At 39.1% G+C, this 15,280-nt stretch overlaps 1 protein-coding gene across 1 annotated transcript in view; it reads left to right on the top strand.

Annotated features, from left to right (window-relative positions):
- Nucleotides 1–3,071: 3,071 nt before the first annotated feature.
- TMEM39A (transmembrane protein 39A) overlaps nucleotides 3,072–15,280 on the top strand; it is a 29,098-nt gene continuing 16,889 nt past the window's right edge. Inside the window, exons 1-3 of the mRNA XM_061396477.1 lie at nucleotides 3,072–3,401; nucleotides 4,543–4,729; nucleotides 12,720–12,942. Of these exons, the coding sequence (XP_061252461.1) occupies nucleotides 4,617–4,729; nucleotides 12,720–12,942 (336 nt within the window). The 5' untranslated portion in view covers nucleotides 3,072–3,401; nucleotides 4,543–4,616. The remainder of the gene's footprint in view (nucleotides 3,402–4,542; nucleotides 4,730–12,719; nucleotides 12,943–15,280) is intronic.

The raw sequence follows: 15,280 nt of genomic DNA, 5'->3' as shown, positions 1-15,280 counted from the left end.
TTGACTTCACATTCCAGGATGTCTGGCTCTAGGTCAGTGATCATACCATTGTGCGATCATATTCATAAAATGAATATAGTGGAGAACAATTATAGAAACTCTAATAAAATAGCTTGCTGCTGCTGCTGCTAAGTCACTTCAGTCGTGTCCGACTCTGTGTGACCCCATAGACGGCAGCCACCAGGCTCCCCCGTCCCTGGGATTCTCCAGGCAAGAACACTGGAGTGGGTTGCCATTTCCTTCTCCAAAGCAGGAAAGTGAAAAGTGAAAGTGAAGTCGATCAGTCGTGTCTGACTCTTCGCGAGTCCCAATCACTTCATGCTATAAGGTCTTTGAAATGAAAATAAATCATATTTTCTGCACCTTTATAATGTTTATATTTGAAGTGAGAGATCGAGAGGTAAGTGAGCCCTCTACACAGGAGGAATAAGGTACACATGAATTTAAATATTACTTGTTTCATTTACTTAAGTGGTAAGATTTTATTTCCAGTGGTTGCTACATGAGTGAATGAGTGCTAGAATTCTCCTGGGAATTAAGAAAACTACAGACTTCTAGGCCTTTGCCATGGTCACTAATTTAAAATGCAAACACTATAGTTTACTAAAAGACCCTCCATGTTCAAGCTTATTGTGTCTTCAAAGTCATTTCACGCTCACCATAATCTGGCTATACAGTTTTACACTGAATTTCTCACACATGCCAAGTTCTAACCCAACTTAGAATCTCTGCCTAAGTTTTGTTTTCCATCTGGATTGTTTTTCTCTCTCATCCTGGCATCTCTGGTTCCTTCCCAACATTCAAGTTTCTGCTGAAATGGCATTCCTTCAGACAGATTCCTCTCAAAACAGCACCCTAATTTTCTACCTTACCCCCTTATTTGTCTAGTTCATAATACTTAAAAACAGTATTTAATTGATATTAAGTAACTGTGTCTCTAAGAATATAAGCTTCAGGAGGGCAGTTACATATCTTATTCAGAAGCACAGTGCTTGGAACATAGTAGGCACTAAATAAATAATTGCTGAATGAAAGATGAACACTGGTGAGCCGATGGAAAAGCGGCAAAGAATTTCAGAGTACCAAGCAGTAGTTGATACTGAAAAGAAATGTATCATAAGCCTACAGGTGAATACAATGGAAATATGTAATCATCTATATTGCATGAAAGAAAGCTCTGTGGCACACAAGGACAGTAGGAATACTTGGGAATATTACTAACTCTAATGGTTCCGATATTGTTCATTCTGGCTGTAAACTCTGGGTCTGTCACTTACTAGCTGGATAATATTAGCTAGGTTTCAACAAGTTATTTTTCCTACCTTCAGTTTTCTCTGTAAAAAACAGGAATACTATAAAAACATTGAGATTTAAATCAAATATGTAAAGCTATTAGTCTAGTGTCTGGCACCAAACAAAAAAACCTCTCAGTAAAGGTTAAGTAATCATATGCTGGATAAGGTTTTCTCTTAAGATGCTTAAAATCTGCAAAGTGAGAGATCTCATGCCAAGTGTTCCGTTGATACTCTTCCTCTTCTGCTAACACCAAAATGTAGACAGTTTCTGAATTCACTACTGATGTTGCCCTCTTTTTTACCTTTCTGTCGAACACTTCCTTTACTAGTAATAGGAACTTATTCTCCCACAAACTCCCTATTCATCCTTGCAGTCTTGTCTTTTAAACCCCAAGTTCTCTGTGAAGATTTTCTTGGGACTGACACCACCACCATTGCACAGAACTTATTACCCTGTCTTGCCTGTTATCTCTGGACCTTGGACATACTTTTTATGTTACATTTATTGTAATAAATTGTAATTTTCCTGGTGTCTTGTCTCTTCCACTAGACTATGAGCCCTTTTTGGTATTCACTTTTGTAACTTCAGCATCCATTTAGTACTTTTCTCAACATACAAGAAGCTCACGACTGGCTGCTGAAGCACAACTGCGTCCTGATCGCCTTCGCTTAGCAGTGACTTTAAATGACGTCTCCTATAACCTCAGATATGCAGATGACACCACCCTTATGGCAGAAAGGGAAGAGGAACTCAAAAGCCTCTTGAAGAAAGTGAAAGTGGAGAGTGAAAAAGTTGGCTTAAAGCTCAACATTCAGAAAACAAAGATCATGGCATCCGGTCCCATCACTTCATGGGAAATAGATGGGGAAACAGTGGAAACAGTGTCAGACTTTATTTTTCTGGGCTCCAAAATCACTGGAGATGGTGAGTGCAGCCATGAAATTAAAAGAGGCTTACTCCTTGGAAGAAAAGTTATGACCAACCTAGATAGCATATTCAAAAGCAGAGACATTACTTTGCCAACAAAGGTCCATCTAGTCAAGGCTATGGTTTTTCCTGTGGTCATGTATGGATGTGAGAGTTGGACTGTGAAGAAGGCTGAGCACTGAAGAATTGATGCTTTTGAACTGTGGTGTTGGAGAAGACTCTTGACAGTCCCTTGGACTGCAAGGAGATCCAGCCAGTCTATTCTGAAGGTGATCAGCCCTGGGATTTCTTTGGAAGGAATGATGCTAAATAAAGCTGAAACTCCAGTACTTTGGCCACCTCATGTGAAGAGCTGACTCACTGGAAAAGACTCTGATGCTGGGAGGGATTGGGGGCAGGAGGAGAAGGGGACGACAGAGGATGAGATGGCTGGATGGCATCATTGACTCGATGGACGTGAGTCTGAGTGAACTCCGGGAGTTGGTGTTGGACAGGGAGGCCTGGCGTGCTGCGATTCATGGGGTCGCAAAGAGTCGGACACGACTGAGCGACAGAACTGAACTGAACCTTCCCCATCTGTAAAAAGGGAATTGATGATTTGAACACGGTTGTTACTAGGAGTCCATGAGATAACAGGAAGGACCCTAGCATGCTGTCCGCATATCGTCGGGGCTTGGTGACTTAGGATAAGGGAGGAAATACTGTGCTGAGTGCTGGGTGGGGAAGAAGAGATCGCGAGACCCATGGAAAAGGCGAGTTCCACTGCGCAGGTGCACGCAAAAGTGGTCAGGGTGCTCACTCCCCGGGCTCCTGTGTAGTTCCGGGGGCCTGTTTGCCGTTCCTGGGGCGGCCGGCCGTCGCCGAGCTGACGTCATCGGCGTGCGCTGCCACGTCTGCTCAGCTCCGCGGTAATGGAGGCTGAGGATGAGTGCTGACGGGGCTGGCCTCTGCTTGTAGCTTTGGCTCTGGCTCTGACTCTGGTACTGACTCAGGGTCTGGGTCTGGCAGCCCGAAGCCGGGACACCTTTTCTCGACTCTCCGGGAGGGGACAACCCACAGACAAGCAACTGGTTTGCAGCGCCTCAACGTGGGCAGGGAGTTCTGTTGCTTGGGGTCTAGCTGGAAAACCGCCGCCTCCTCCCAGGGATCCCGCCTCGCTGGCCTGGCCTCCTCCATGCGTGAGTATATCCGAGCTGCCGCGCTGTCCGATTGTCCCGGGCCTGCTTCGGCCCTCCAGGTTGCGCGGCGGGGACCGCTTTGTCGTCCCCTCATAGAGGCCAGTCTGTTGAAGTTTGTGTTCTCTCGCTGCCCACCTTCCACCACCCCATCCCTTCGCCTTCTTCCGTCCCAATTTTTTGCTCTACACTTTTCTTTTCCTTTGCTCGTCAATTGAGCAAGGACCAGCTGACCTTACATCCAATGGTTTGAATGCTTTGTCTCACTTGACGTTTGTTAGTCTGCAGCCGAGAGCTGTTAGGAATAGGGAACAGAATATCTGCTGTAACGTTTTGAAAACCAGGGTTTTTCCATGGTGTCATTCTTCAGTTTTTAAGTTGTATTGTTCAGGAAGCAGATTTCTTGGTATTCATATTGACAGAACCATAATTTTTCCATAGATTAATGAAGGCACAGTTTCTTTTTATTGAGGGTCTTTATGTATTACTTTTAATCCTGCAGTTTCGGTAATTTCTAAACGATTTTACATCAGTTTTTCTGGAGTGGTCATCCCCTTGATCTCTTTACAGTATTTTCACTCTAACATATGGAGATAGCACTTGAACAGGTTTACTTTTAAAGAGTTAAAGGACCTTCTGATGTACTTTAACCCATCTTTGTCAGTTCTGACAACTGCCTCTGTAGGACAAGGAGTGCTTTTTTGTGTGATGAGGAAACAGACTCAGAGGTTAAATGCCTCAGAGTCAGATAACAAATGATACAGCTGATCTCAGAATCTAGATCCCCTGATAACAAAACCTAACATTTTGGACAGTGCTGATTCTCTTGTATTTCAAGGGGCTTACTGTCTGTATTGAAACTGTATATATTCAGTGTTTCTTGTAAACTGATGGTAAAATCTTTCATGTAGAAGAAGTCTACTGATGAAAGACACAAATGTGACTTCCCTAATGCTGAACAAAGCTTAGGACTTAGGTTTCTGACCCACTGTAGTCTTGAGTAGTCCTTTCATTAGAATGAAGTCAGCGATAGACATTGGGAGCATTCTTTTACAAGGTCTGCTTACTCAGTTTTTCTGGTTGTTTTGTTACATTGCTACTTTAAAGATAGCAAACTGATATTTAAATGTCTCTTTTTGTTCAGCGTTGAAACAGGCTGACAACCATTAACCTGGGTTGCAACTATAGGTGGCACTGGAAGCAGATTGGTTCCCGGACATGCCCGGTGGAAGGAGGGGCCCTAGTCGGCAGCAGCTAAGCCGTTCAGCTTTACCTTCTTTACAGACTTTGGTTGGAGGGGGCTGTGGCAATGGAACAGGCCTGAGGAACAGGTAAAGAAGAAATAAGACAATTTGTAATATTCTGTGATTAGTAAGGCTGATACAGAAGTCATCATACTATTCAGATATTTGCTTATCAGGATTATTTTTTAACACTGAAGTAGAAACCCTGACCCTAAAAACTGGAAGCTGAGTATTTCAGAATACTTCGGAGGTAGAAAGTTGTGATGCCCACAAAATAAAAAAAGGCTGATTCATACTTACGGCCAATAATCCAAATTCTAGTTGTCACCTTTTATTTAGCTATTAAAAGAAGGTAGAAGTGAATTACAGTTCAAGATGAACGTGATGGTTTACTTTCTAGGGTTCTTTTTCAAGAAGGGCATATTAAAGCTATTGGTTAACATGAGATTCTAAAATTGTCATATCCCATCAGGGGTCTTAAAAATTACTTTGTTCAAAAAGTTGAAATGAATAAACTTATCAGCTCTAGCCTAAACATCTTAAGATTTGTGTTATATTGCATGAGAATAAAGAATTTGATTTTCTTAATGGAAATTTATCTCTGTTCCTAATTTTCAAAAATTAGAATGAATTATTTTTTAAATTATCCTGAATAATTTATCAGGAGGTTTGATCATGTCGCAGTAGAAAGAGATGGTTTTTACTAGATTGTTTGGTCAAGATAATTTTTTTTTTTCCTATTTCCTATCTGAATAGTGTTTTCTCTGGCCTGGATTCTAATGTTCACAGCTAGCAGTTGGGACTACTCTTGTCTTTTTAGGCTCTCCTGATGTTATTTGTTTACCTCTTTCTTTCTGACCTTCCACCCCAAGCTCTACTCAGTCTTCAGAGTCAGTTCTGATCTTGTCATTTCAGTGGGGCTCTCCCTGAAGTTCCAGTTTGAAGGGATTTTTCCAGTCTCTGATTCTCATTAATTTTCAATCCAAATTTTGTATCTACATATGTAGACAGAGTACTTGTAATTTATTCTAGAGTAATACTTTTACTCTCCTGTTCTTGTGGATTTCCTCATTTTAAAAATGATAATACTTTCTGTTTCATAAATACTTTCTGCTTGGAAATAAATGAAGTAGTAAATTGCAGTAACTTTTAAAAACTTTACTCTGAATTTTCCAAAATTTCTACAAATAACACATTTTTTTTTAAAATGAAGAAAAATTTAAAAATGAGGATATGTGAAAATGCTCTTAAGGAAAGGTGCTCTCAACATAGAGGTTGAGATGAAGCATGTTTCCTATTTGAAGTTCATGGCTTAATTTTACTAATATATACTGACTACTTATTTAGTGATTCAGTGCTTTCAAATTGCCATAGAAAATTATAGCTGGGCCTATCTTGGCTTTCAAGGTTTTTGTTATGATTGCCTTGATTCTCATTTAACATATATTTCTTTAGCAATTAATTGGAATGGTGGGGAGAAGGACTTATTTTTCAACAGATTAGAATAAAGTGAAAAATAACAATTGCTCAGGGTTTGAAGTCACTGAAACTGTTACTGAGGGATTATGTTGTGACATTTTTACCTAAAGGGGTTATTTTGGAAGAAGACAGTTCTGTGTTTCTTTTTCTTTTTTCCCCGTGATTTTATGTATTTATTATTTTTAATTGAAGGATAGTTGCTTTATAGAATTTTGTTGTTTTCTGCCAAATATCAACATAAATCAGCCATAGGTATACATGTGTCCCCTCTCTTTTGAACCTCTCTCCCACTCCCTCCCTGTCCCACCCCTCTAGGTTGATACAGAGCCCCTGTTTGAGTTCCCTGAGTCACAAAGCAAATTCCCATTGGCTATCTGTTTTACAGATGGTAATGTAAGTTTCCATGTTACTCTCCCATACATCTTACCCTCTCCTTCCTCCCTCTTGCTCCCCATGTCCATAAGTCTGTTCTCTGTTTCTCATTGCTGCCCTGCAAATAAATTCATTGGTACTATCTTTCTAGATTCCATATAAATGCATTTATATATCATATTTATCTTTCTCTTTCTGATTTAGTGTGTTTGTTTCTCGATGGGAAAGCAGCAGCCTGGAATAGGTTGTTTTATAAGACATGGGGAAAGGGTATAAAAAGTGTGGCTAAAACCAGTGTTAAATTGCCTAGAATATAGTTTTAGGAGGTGTGTTTCTAAAGAAAAGCAATGTCCACATGTGGAGAACTCATTTCTGGAGTGTCTGTATTGAGGAGAGAAATAAGTAATTGCTTGAGTTTTGGATGATGTATGTGATTCTGCAAAACAGAGATCAGCTGAAAAGAAAACATTTGCCTCGGTTAGATGTTTGTGACTTGTTTGGTGAAATTAAACTTGAGAATGTCAAAGAGCTAGTTTGGGGACACAATCAAAATTGGAATCCATCCTGTCCTGCTTTCCACCTGTGGGGAGCAGGAATTTGTTCTTGGGACTATGTGCTAGATGATTGCCTTCTAAAGAAGAATATACTGTGAACGCCTGAGTTTTCTAGAGAGCTTTTAGTTGAGGGAGAGTCTTACTTGAGAAGGACTAAGAGTGGTTTTGTTTTGTTCTTGCATACTTAGTTAATATCACCTGAGCATGTTCAAATGGTCACTGCTTTCTCTGTCCCTTTTAGTTCTTTTTTATTCCTTTAAATTTTTCTTGACTTATCCATTTTCTTACCTAAAATCTGCTGCTTGCTAGCTCCATAAAGGCTAGTCTTAGGTCTGCTGTGTTAACTCTTTCCTGCGTACAAGGACAAAACAGAGTTCAGCATAATTCATATTATTTGCACAGACAGTTTAGGGACAGTAAGCCACTCTTATTATTTAGAGAAACTTTTGTGTCAGTGGAGGAAACTGTTTACCAGTCAAGTTCCCAGATGCCAGCCTCGTAGCCAGTCCTTTCTACAAATTGTTACGCTGAACATCTGCTTTCCTCTCGAGTCTGGAATTTTGATAGTGCTAGCTAAAGAGTGTTTATGAGGTGAGGCTGGCCTTCAGTAAAAATGCTGCTTGCTTAGTAGTGAACCTCCCTGGTAGAGGGACTTTACACATGTTGTCATAACTAGTTGCTAAACTAATTAAGGGCATTCTGTATGACTCCATTGAGAAACCCTTGTAAGTTTGCACCTGGTTTCCTCAAGACTTTGCTTGTTACCTTTTCCATCTGCTGGTTTTGATTTGTATCCTTCTGCTTTTACAAATTGTAGCTGTGAACACAACTACATGCCCCTTCCTCTGAGTCCTCCTAGCAGATCATCAGCTTAGGCATGATTGTTGGGACTGCAGCCCTGTTTCAAAGAGAATATCAGTGTTAGCATTGAGAAAATTTTTTTAAAGAGAATCTTTTCCAACCCTTGTATTATAGATGAAGAGAATGAGGCTTAGGGATGTCAAGTTATTGTCTCAAAAACCACAAATGGGGGACTTCCCTAGTGGTCCAGTGGTTAAAAATCTGCCTTCCAAAGCAGAGGACATGGGTTCGATCCCTGGTCAGGGAACTGAGATCCCATGTACCCCAGGGCAACTAAGCACGCACACTTCAACAAAGACCCAGCATAGCCAAAAACAAACAAACAAAAACAACAAAAAACCCACAACTGGTTAAGGGGAAATCTGGGACTGGAACTCTCCCACATTGTATCTCAAACCTTTGTGTCACTTTGCTTTTCTTGAATCTATTTTATATTCTTTCAGAGGAACAATGCTTTTAACTTTTCTTAAGTGATTTCTCTCTAAAGTTTCTCAAATTTTTCTGTAATTAATTTTCTGAGATGTATTGACTAAGTCTGTTTATTTTAGCTCTTTTTTGTTTGTTTTTGGTTTTAAAATGCTTTGATCATATATCCCCTCAAATTTTCAATGTATGAAAATACTTTCCTCTTTCCCTCTGATGTTCTGGATCACTTTATTTGATGTTTGTCTTTCTGTCTCTTGGCTTGAAGTATAATAGCCAAGGTTGTATAGGATATCACAAATACAGATCTTTAAGAAAAAGTTTTTTTAACTGACAAAGCAAAAGACTTTACTGGGAAGGGGCACCCAGGTGGAGAGCAGCAAGGTAAGGAAAGCCTGGAGAACTGCTGTGCCACGTGGCTTGCAGTCTCAGGTGTTACGGGTAATAGGGTTAGCTTTCCAAGTTGTCTCTGGCCAGTCACCTTGCTTTGCCCATATTTGGTCTGACTCAGGGTACTTCCTGGTGGCACACTCCATCTTTCAGCCAAGATGGATTCTAGCATGAAGGTTTCTGGGAGGTTAGAGGACATATTATGGGCTGGCATCTCCTTCCTCCTTTCGGCCCTTCCCAAATTCTTCCAGTTGGTTTTCAGCAGCAGCATCATTTTCCTTATTGGGATTTCCTGTTATGACACAACTCATGCAAGCAGTTATTATTATGCCAAGGTGGGTGGTTTTGGTCAATGATTCCCTAACATCTTGATTTCTGATTACAAGTGGCTTACTGCCCAGCAGGGGAGAGAATATGTCAGTGTTAAATGATAAATGTGATAAGGGAACTGGGGACCAAATTTTACTGGGCATTCAGACGAGTGGCACTTCTCCAAATAGAGGGGAGAAGGATTGAGTGAATCCTTTTTTTAAAAAAATTCTATTGGAGAGTAGTTGATTTACAACGTTGTGTTAATTTCTGCTATATAGCAAAGTGAATCAGTTATATATAGACATATATCCACTCCATAACCATATAGATCGTTATAGAGTATTGAGTAGAGTTTCCAGTGGTGTACAGTTGGTCCTTATTAGTTATTTCTTTTATAAATAGTAGTGTGTATATGTCAATCTTAATTTCCCAGTTCATCCCTCCCCTCCACTTCCCCCTGATAACCATAAGTTTGTTTTCTTCATCTGTGGTTTTATTTCTCTTTTGTAAATAAGTTCATTTATAGCTTTTTTAAGATTTCACATATAAGCTCTCTGTCATACAATACTTGTCTTTCTCTGTCTGACTTAATGACTATGATGATCTCTGGGTCTGTTCATGTTGTTGCAAGTAGCATTATTTCATTTTCTGTTTTTGTGGCTGAGGAATATCCCATGGTATTTATGTACTACATCTTCTTTATCCATTCCTCTGTCGATGGGCATTTAATTGCTTCCATGTCTTGGCTGTTGTAAATGGTGCTGCACTGAACAGTGGGATGCTTGTGTCTTTTTGGATTATGGTTTTCTCTGGATGTATGTCCTGGAGTGGGATTGCTGGATCATATGGTAGTTTCACACATATAGATCTTTTGTGCTTTGTTTTGAATATTTTTCTTGAAGCCCAGAGTGTTAATAACTTTGTTAACAGCAGAAGCACATTAGTCTGCTTTATTTAGGAAAATTCTATGAAAACCATTTTAACTTTTAAATCATAACAAATAGTTTAGCATATACTTTTGACTGAAGAGGAATAGGAAATTTTATTTGTTCTAGAGAATATTTAGCTTGTTCTAGAGTAGAGACTCCTCAGAATTTTTTTCCCATATTTTGTGATTAAATGGAGTGAGGCAATAGAATGGTTGTTGGCATTATTTCTTTCCATTCAAGTCCACCAACTTGAACAACTCCAGAGAGAATCTTTCATGTCCTATTCTTTATGTGTAACACTTCCTGGAGTTGCGTAGTGCTGTGGCCCAGCTCCCAGAACAGATCAGAGGGCACTGGTGTATTAATGATTAATTTATGATTGAGCAGATGAAGTTTTGAGACCTACTGGTAGATCACAACCCAGTCCTTGGTAAGCTTGCTCTATTGCAATGTACTCTGAGATTGAGGGGAAGAAACTTTAAAAATTTTTCCAACCCTCACCCATCCCTGTTCTTCCCTTCTAGATCACTTCCCTTCTAGTTTCTGCCATGGTATTCTTAACTATTCAGAATGGTTCAGAATGAGCAGAGTTTATATTCCCATGAGTCACTTTAAGTGCTGTCAGTGTCACATACTAATGCTAGAATTCTATATTTGGAAATTTTAGAGTAGAATGGTAACAATAATTATTCCCTCTTGAGAATCTTCTTTGGAAATAGCCAAATGAAGCCTCTTTTCCTTGTTCTATTAACATCATAGAACCTTAGATCTCTTACTGTTCACAGGCATACAAATAATGGGAAATTTTATTCTTTAGCCTTATCTTATCATTTTAGATAGTCCAGCTAGTTGTGACCTATAAGAGAGCGTAAAAGAATAAGATAGGAATTAAAATTTCTACATTTTAATCTGTGTTTTGAGAGAGCTCCCTCTTTTTCATGACTGTATTGGTTTACTGTCTTCTCAACCTAAAGGTATATAATTACAGTGAACTAGGAGAAGTACTGTCTCTGTCCTTAAGATTATGATGATAGACAAAAAGATGTATACAAAAAGCTACACAACAGTATGAAAAAATTATGTAATTTTGAAAATTGAACAATTGAAAAGTGCAATAAAGGCATTGTTTAGGTGTAATAGTGGCACGGAGGAGAGATGAATTGATTTTTGATAGAGTCAGAGTAATCTTTTAGAGGTTTTGTTTGATTATTTAAAAAGTCTCGAATTTTCTCTAAAAATGTATATGTGAAGGGTTAAGGAAGGTGGTTTTAGAGGACATTGCTGGTAAAAGGAATATTGTGTACAAAGCATACATATATATATATATATTCACAGATAGCAAATAGCATGGGTAGTGTTTAGGGTGCATGTGGAGGAGTGATAAGAGATGAAACTAGTTTGTTAAGCAGAGAGCCTTATAGGAATAAACATTTTTGGGTGTTATGCTACCAGCAGTAGAGAGCATTGAAGAGTTTTAGGCAAGAGAGTATACTATCAGAATTTCACTTTAGAAAGATGTTTAAAGGCAGGTTGGAGGATTTGGTGAAAATAGACTTGAATTTAGAGGGATTACGACAGTTCAGTTCAGTTCAGTCCAGTCGTGTCCGACTCTTTGCGACCCCATGAATCGCAGCACGCCAGGCCTCCCTGTCCATCACCAGCTCCCGGAGTTCACTCAGACTCAACGTCCATCGAGTCAGTGATGCCATCCAGCCATCTCATCCTCTGTCGTCCCCTTCTCCTCCTGCCCCCAATCCCTCCCAGCATCCAAGTCTTTTCCAATGAGTCAACTCTTCACATGAGGTGGCCAAAGTACTGGAGTTTCAGCTTTAGCATCATTCCTTCCAAAGAAATCCCAGGGCTGATATCCTTCAGAATGGACTGGTTGGATCTCCTTGCAGTCCAAGGGACTGTCAAGAGTCTTCTCCAACACCACAGTTCAAAAGCATCAATTCTTTGGCGCTCAGCTTTCTTCACAGTCCAACTCTCACATCCATACATGACCACTGGAAAAACCATAGCCTTGACTAGACGGACCTTTGTTGGCAAAATAATGTCTCTGCTTTTGAATATGCTATCTAGGTTGGTCATAACTTTCCTCCCAAGGAGTAAGCGTCTTTTAATTTCATGGCTGCAGTCACCATCTCCAGTGATTTTGGAACCCCCCCCCAAAAAAAAATAAATAAAGTCTGACACTGTTTCCACTGTTTCCCCATCCATTTCCTTTGAAGTGATGGGACCAGATGCCGTTACTACAGTAGTTCAGGTGAAAAATGGCAACTCCTTGAACTAAGGCTATGGGTTTAGAGAGGAGAGTGCAATTTGGAAAAAGATTTATGAAGTGGAGTATATATGATTTAGAGAGTGATTTAGAGAAGAAGATTCCTAATATGACTCCCAGGTTTCTGGTTTGGGCAGCTAACTGCGTGGGCCATAGACTATGATCAGGACTTTAGGAAGAGAAACACAGAGATGTCCAGTAGACAGCTTGATGACGTGGATCTAAAATGCAGCAGTGAGCTTTATGGAGAGAAATTTTCGTTTTCAGCATGTAGGAGATAGTGGAAGCCATAACCACGTATTACATGACTGAGAGAGTGTTGTAGAGGGAAAAGAGAAGAGCGAAAGGTCCCAGAGTAGAGTCTTGAGGAAGACCAACAGTTAAAAGTACAGGTGACTAAGGAAGCAGGACTCCTTTGTGCTCTTTGACACTGAAAGGTATCACCATTTGATTTAACTATAGTTTTCTCTTCTCAGGAATGGTAGTGCTATTGGCCTTCCGGTCCCACCTATCACAGCCTTAATCACCCCAGGTCCTGTTCGTCATTGCCAAATTCCTGATTTGCCTGTGGATGGAAGCCTGCTCTTTGAATTTCTCTTTTTCATCTACTTGCTGGTTGCTCTGTTCATTCAGTACATCAACATCTATAAAACAGTGTGGTGGTATCCATATAATCATCCTGCCTCTTGTACTTCATTGGTAAGTCTTAGTAGGCCTCTAAGTTCTTCATGTTACTTAGCCAAGAAACTAGTTGGAAAACTTTCATGTAGAAATTATTTTTCTTGGAATAAAATATTTTTATATTAAAATGCAGATTACTTTCAGAACGTAATATCATAAAATTGTTAAATATCTGGCTTTGGTCCATAACCAGAGATAGGAAAAAAATATAAAGAAAATGTGGAAAACATTTAAGTAATTTATTATGACAATATCACAAAAAGGTTTTGATGTTTAGCTTTCTCTACATCTAAAGTGGATGTGATCTGTCCCTGATTAGCAGAAAGAGAAAAGAACATGGGGAAACATAAAGGAGAGTGTTTTCATTTAGACCAGGTTCATATCATTTTGACATGTATCTGCTCCTAACTGTAAGAGAAGCTGGACAATATAGCCCCTTAGCTGAGTTCATCATTAACCATGGATGAAATTGGGTTCCGTTATAAAAGTAAACTAGAGGCAAGAACTAGCTATCTCTGCTGAAGTACATCAAAATATATTGTAGGTTTCTACTGCTCTCTTTCCAGTTTTTAGAAACACTGTGGTAATATTCCAGTTCAGGCTAGTCAGGTGACCTGGTAAGTAAGTGGTTGGCAATGGAAGATTTGGATGGATTATAGAGATGTGCTCTAGGAGAAAGACTATTGTCCTGGTAGCTTATATTGTCTGAGACTTCTAAATGATTAGAAAATCTCCCTGGTCTGGTGAACATAGGAAATGTGGACCAAAATATTCAAGACTATATGAGAAGGGAATAAACAATTTTATTTTAAATATTTGTATCACTTGGTTGCTCCTAAAATTAACCGTTAAGAATTTTCTTTCCATATTGATCATCTCTCGGCTTAATACCAGGTGAAGAAAAGTTTAGTTTCTTTATTTTAAGAATTATAATGATTTAGTGTCAAATAATTGCTTTTTTAAAAATAGGGTTTTGTTTTCTACCTGGATTATGAGTTTATTGAGTATAGGAACCCTACTTCATTCATCCTTCTTTGGCCATGATGTTACAGAATGAGAAGGTTGGATTAGATGATCTTAAGGCTTCTTCCACTATGTAGTTCTATAATCTAAATACCTGTATTGTAACAGTGACATTGGCAGATACTTATTAATATATTTACTATGCTATTTGCATAGTTTATTATTATTATTATATAGTGTATTATTATCTCATTTATTCCTTCTAAAAACAAGTAGGTATTACTCTATGATTCCCATTTTATAAGTGAGAAATATGAGACCTAGAGATTATGAAACTGGCTTAAAATCACATGTGATCAAGTGAATACTCAAATCCAGACCTATCTGCTATGCTCTACTCCCTGTATTTATTCTTAATTTACTCCATGAGTACCGTTGGTTAGTTCATTATACTGTTTCCACTTTGACATCCTATGGAAACTTGTCGCTTACTGAATTTTCAGGTTAATCACAGAACTCTTCCCCGTCAACTTCTGACAACTTCCCAGTCAATTTCTGACAAGAGTTCTTGTAAAAGTCCATTACAAATGTTGCCTTGAAATGAAGGGAGCCAGTGCTCCTGTTATAATTGGGAAGCTGCTGACTCTAGAATTACGCTTACTTTGCTGTGACTCATACCACCAAAAGTGGGTGCCTTTTACCCTGCCCCTCTCCCCACTTCACTCAGTTTATGTGCTGCCTTGTGGCTGGCAGATATTAAATCTAGTAAGTTCAGTTACAAGAAAGTTTGGGCATGTAGTTTTTAGCTTTCCAGTCTCTACAGTAGAGGAAGGCACACTTAAAGGAGAGTGTCATGTGAGCTGGCTAACTTATCTGTCACATATGATCCTTGATCACACAAAGCTTAAAATTTGACTGTGGAACTATAAGTAGCATATGTAGAATAGCAAATAAGAGTTAGCTCATGAATCTGGGGCCTGCATCAGTGAACTGTTAAAGATGAATGGGCTGCCAGAGATCTGATTCCTTGACTGGGACGCTCACCACGGGATTTACATTTCAGCTAGTGATTTGTCTCTTTTAAGCTTTCTTCCGTTAGGCATGCCTGACTCAGACGCTTGTCAGATTTACATGTTAGGTTTTCTTTTTTCCTTTTCAAGATCTTAGTAATTATCAGAAAGAAAATGTGGGCACCTGAATATGTAAAATATCATTCTAACTATCAGACAATTATATGAGTTAGTCTTAACCCTAAGAAAAATACAAGCTAGTAGTAATATAGGAAATTATTCAGAATATTCAGGAGTGGAGTGCTCTGATTAATCAAATATTCTGGTTTATAAAGGTTAACCAAACGTAAATTACTATTTTTCAATGATTTAGAATATAAATG

The sequence above is a fragment of the Bos javanicus genome, chromosome 1 (assembly GCF_032452875.1).
Source record: "Bos javanicus breed banteng chromosome 1, ARS-OSU_banteng_1.0, whole genome shotgun sequence".
Classification (NCBI taxonomy): Eukaryota; Metazoa; Chordata; class Mammalia; order Artiodactyla; family Bovidae; genus Bos; species Bos javanicus.
This window is presented reverse-complemented; position numbering and strand designations above follow the sequence as displayed.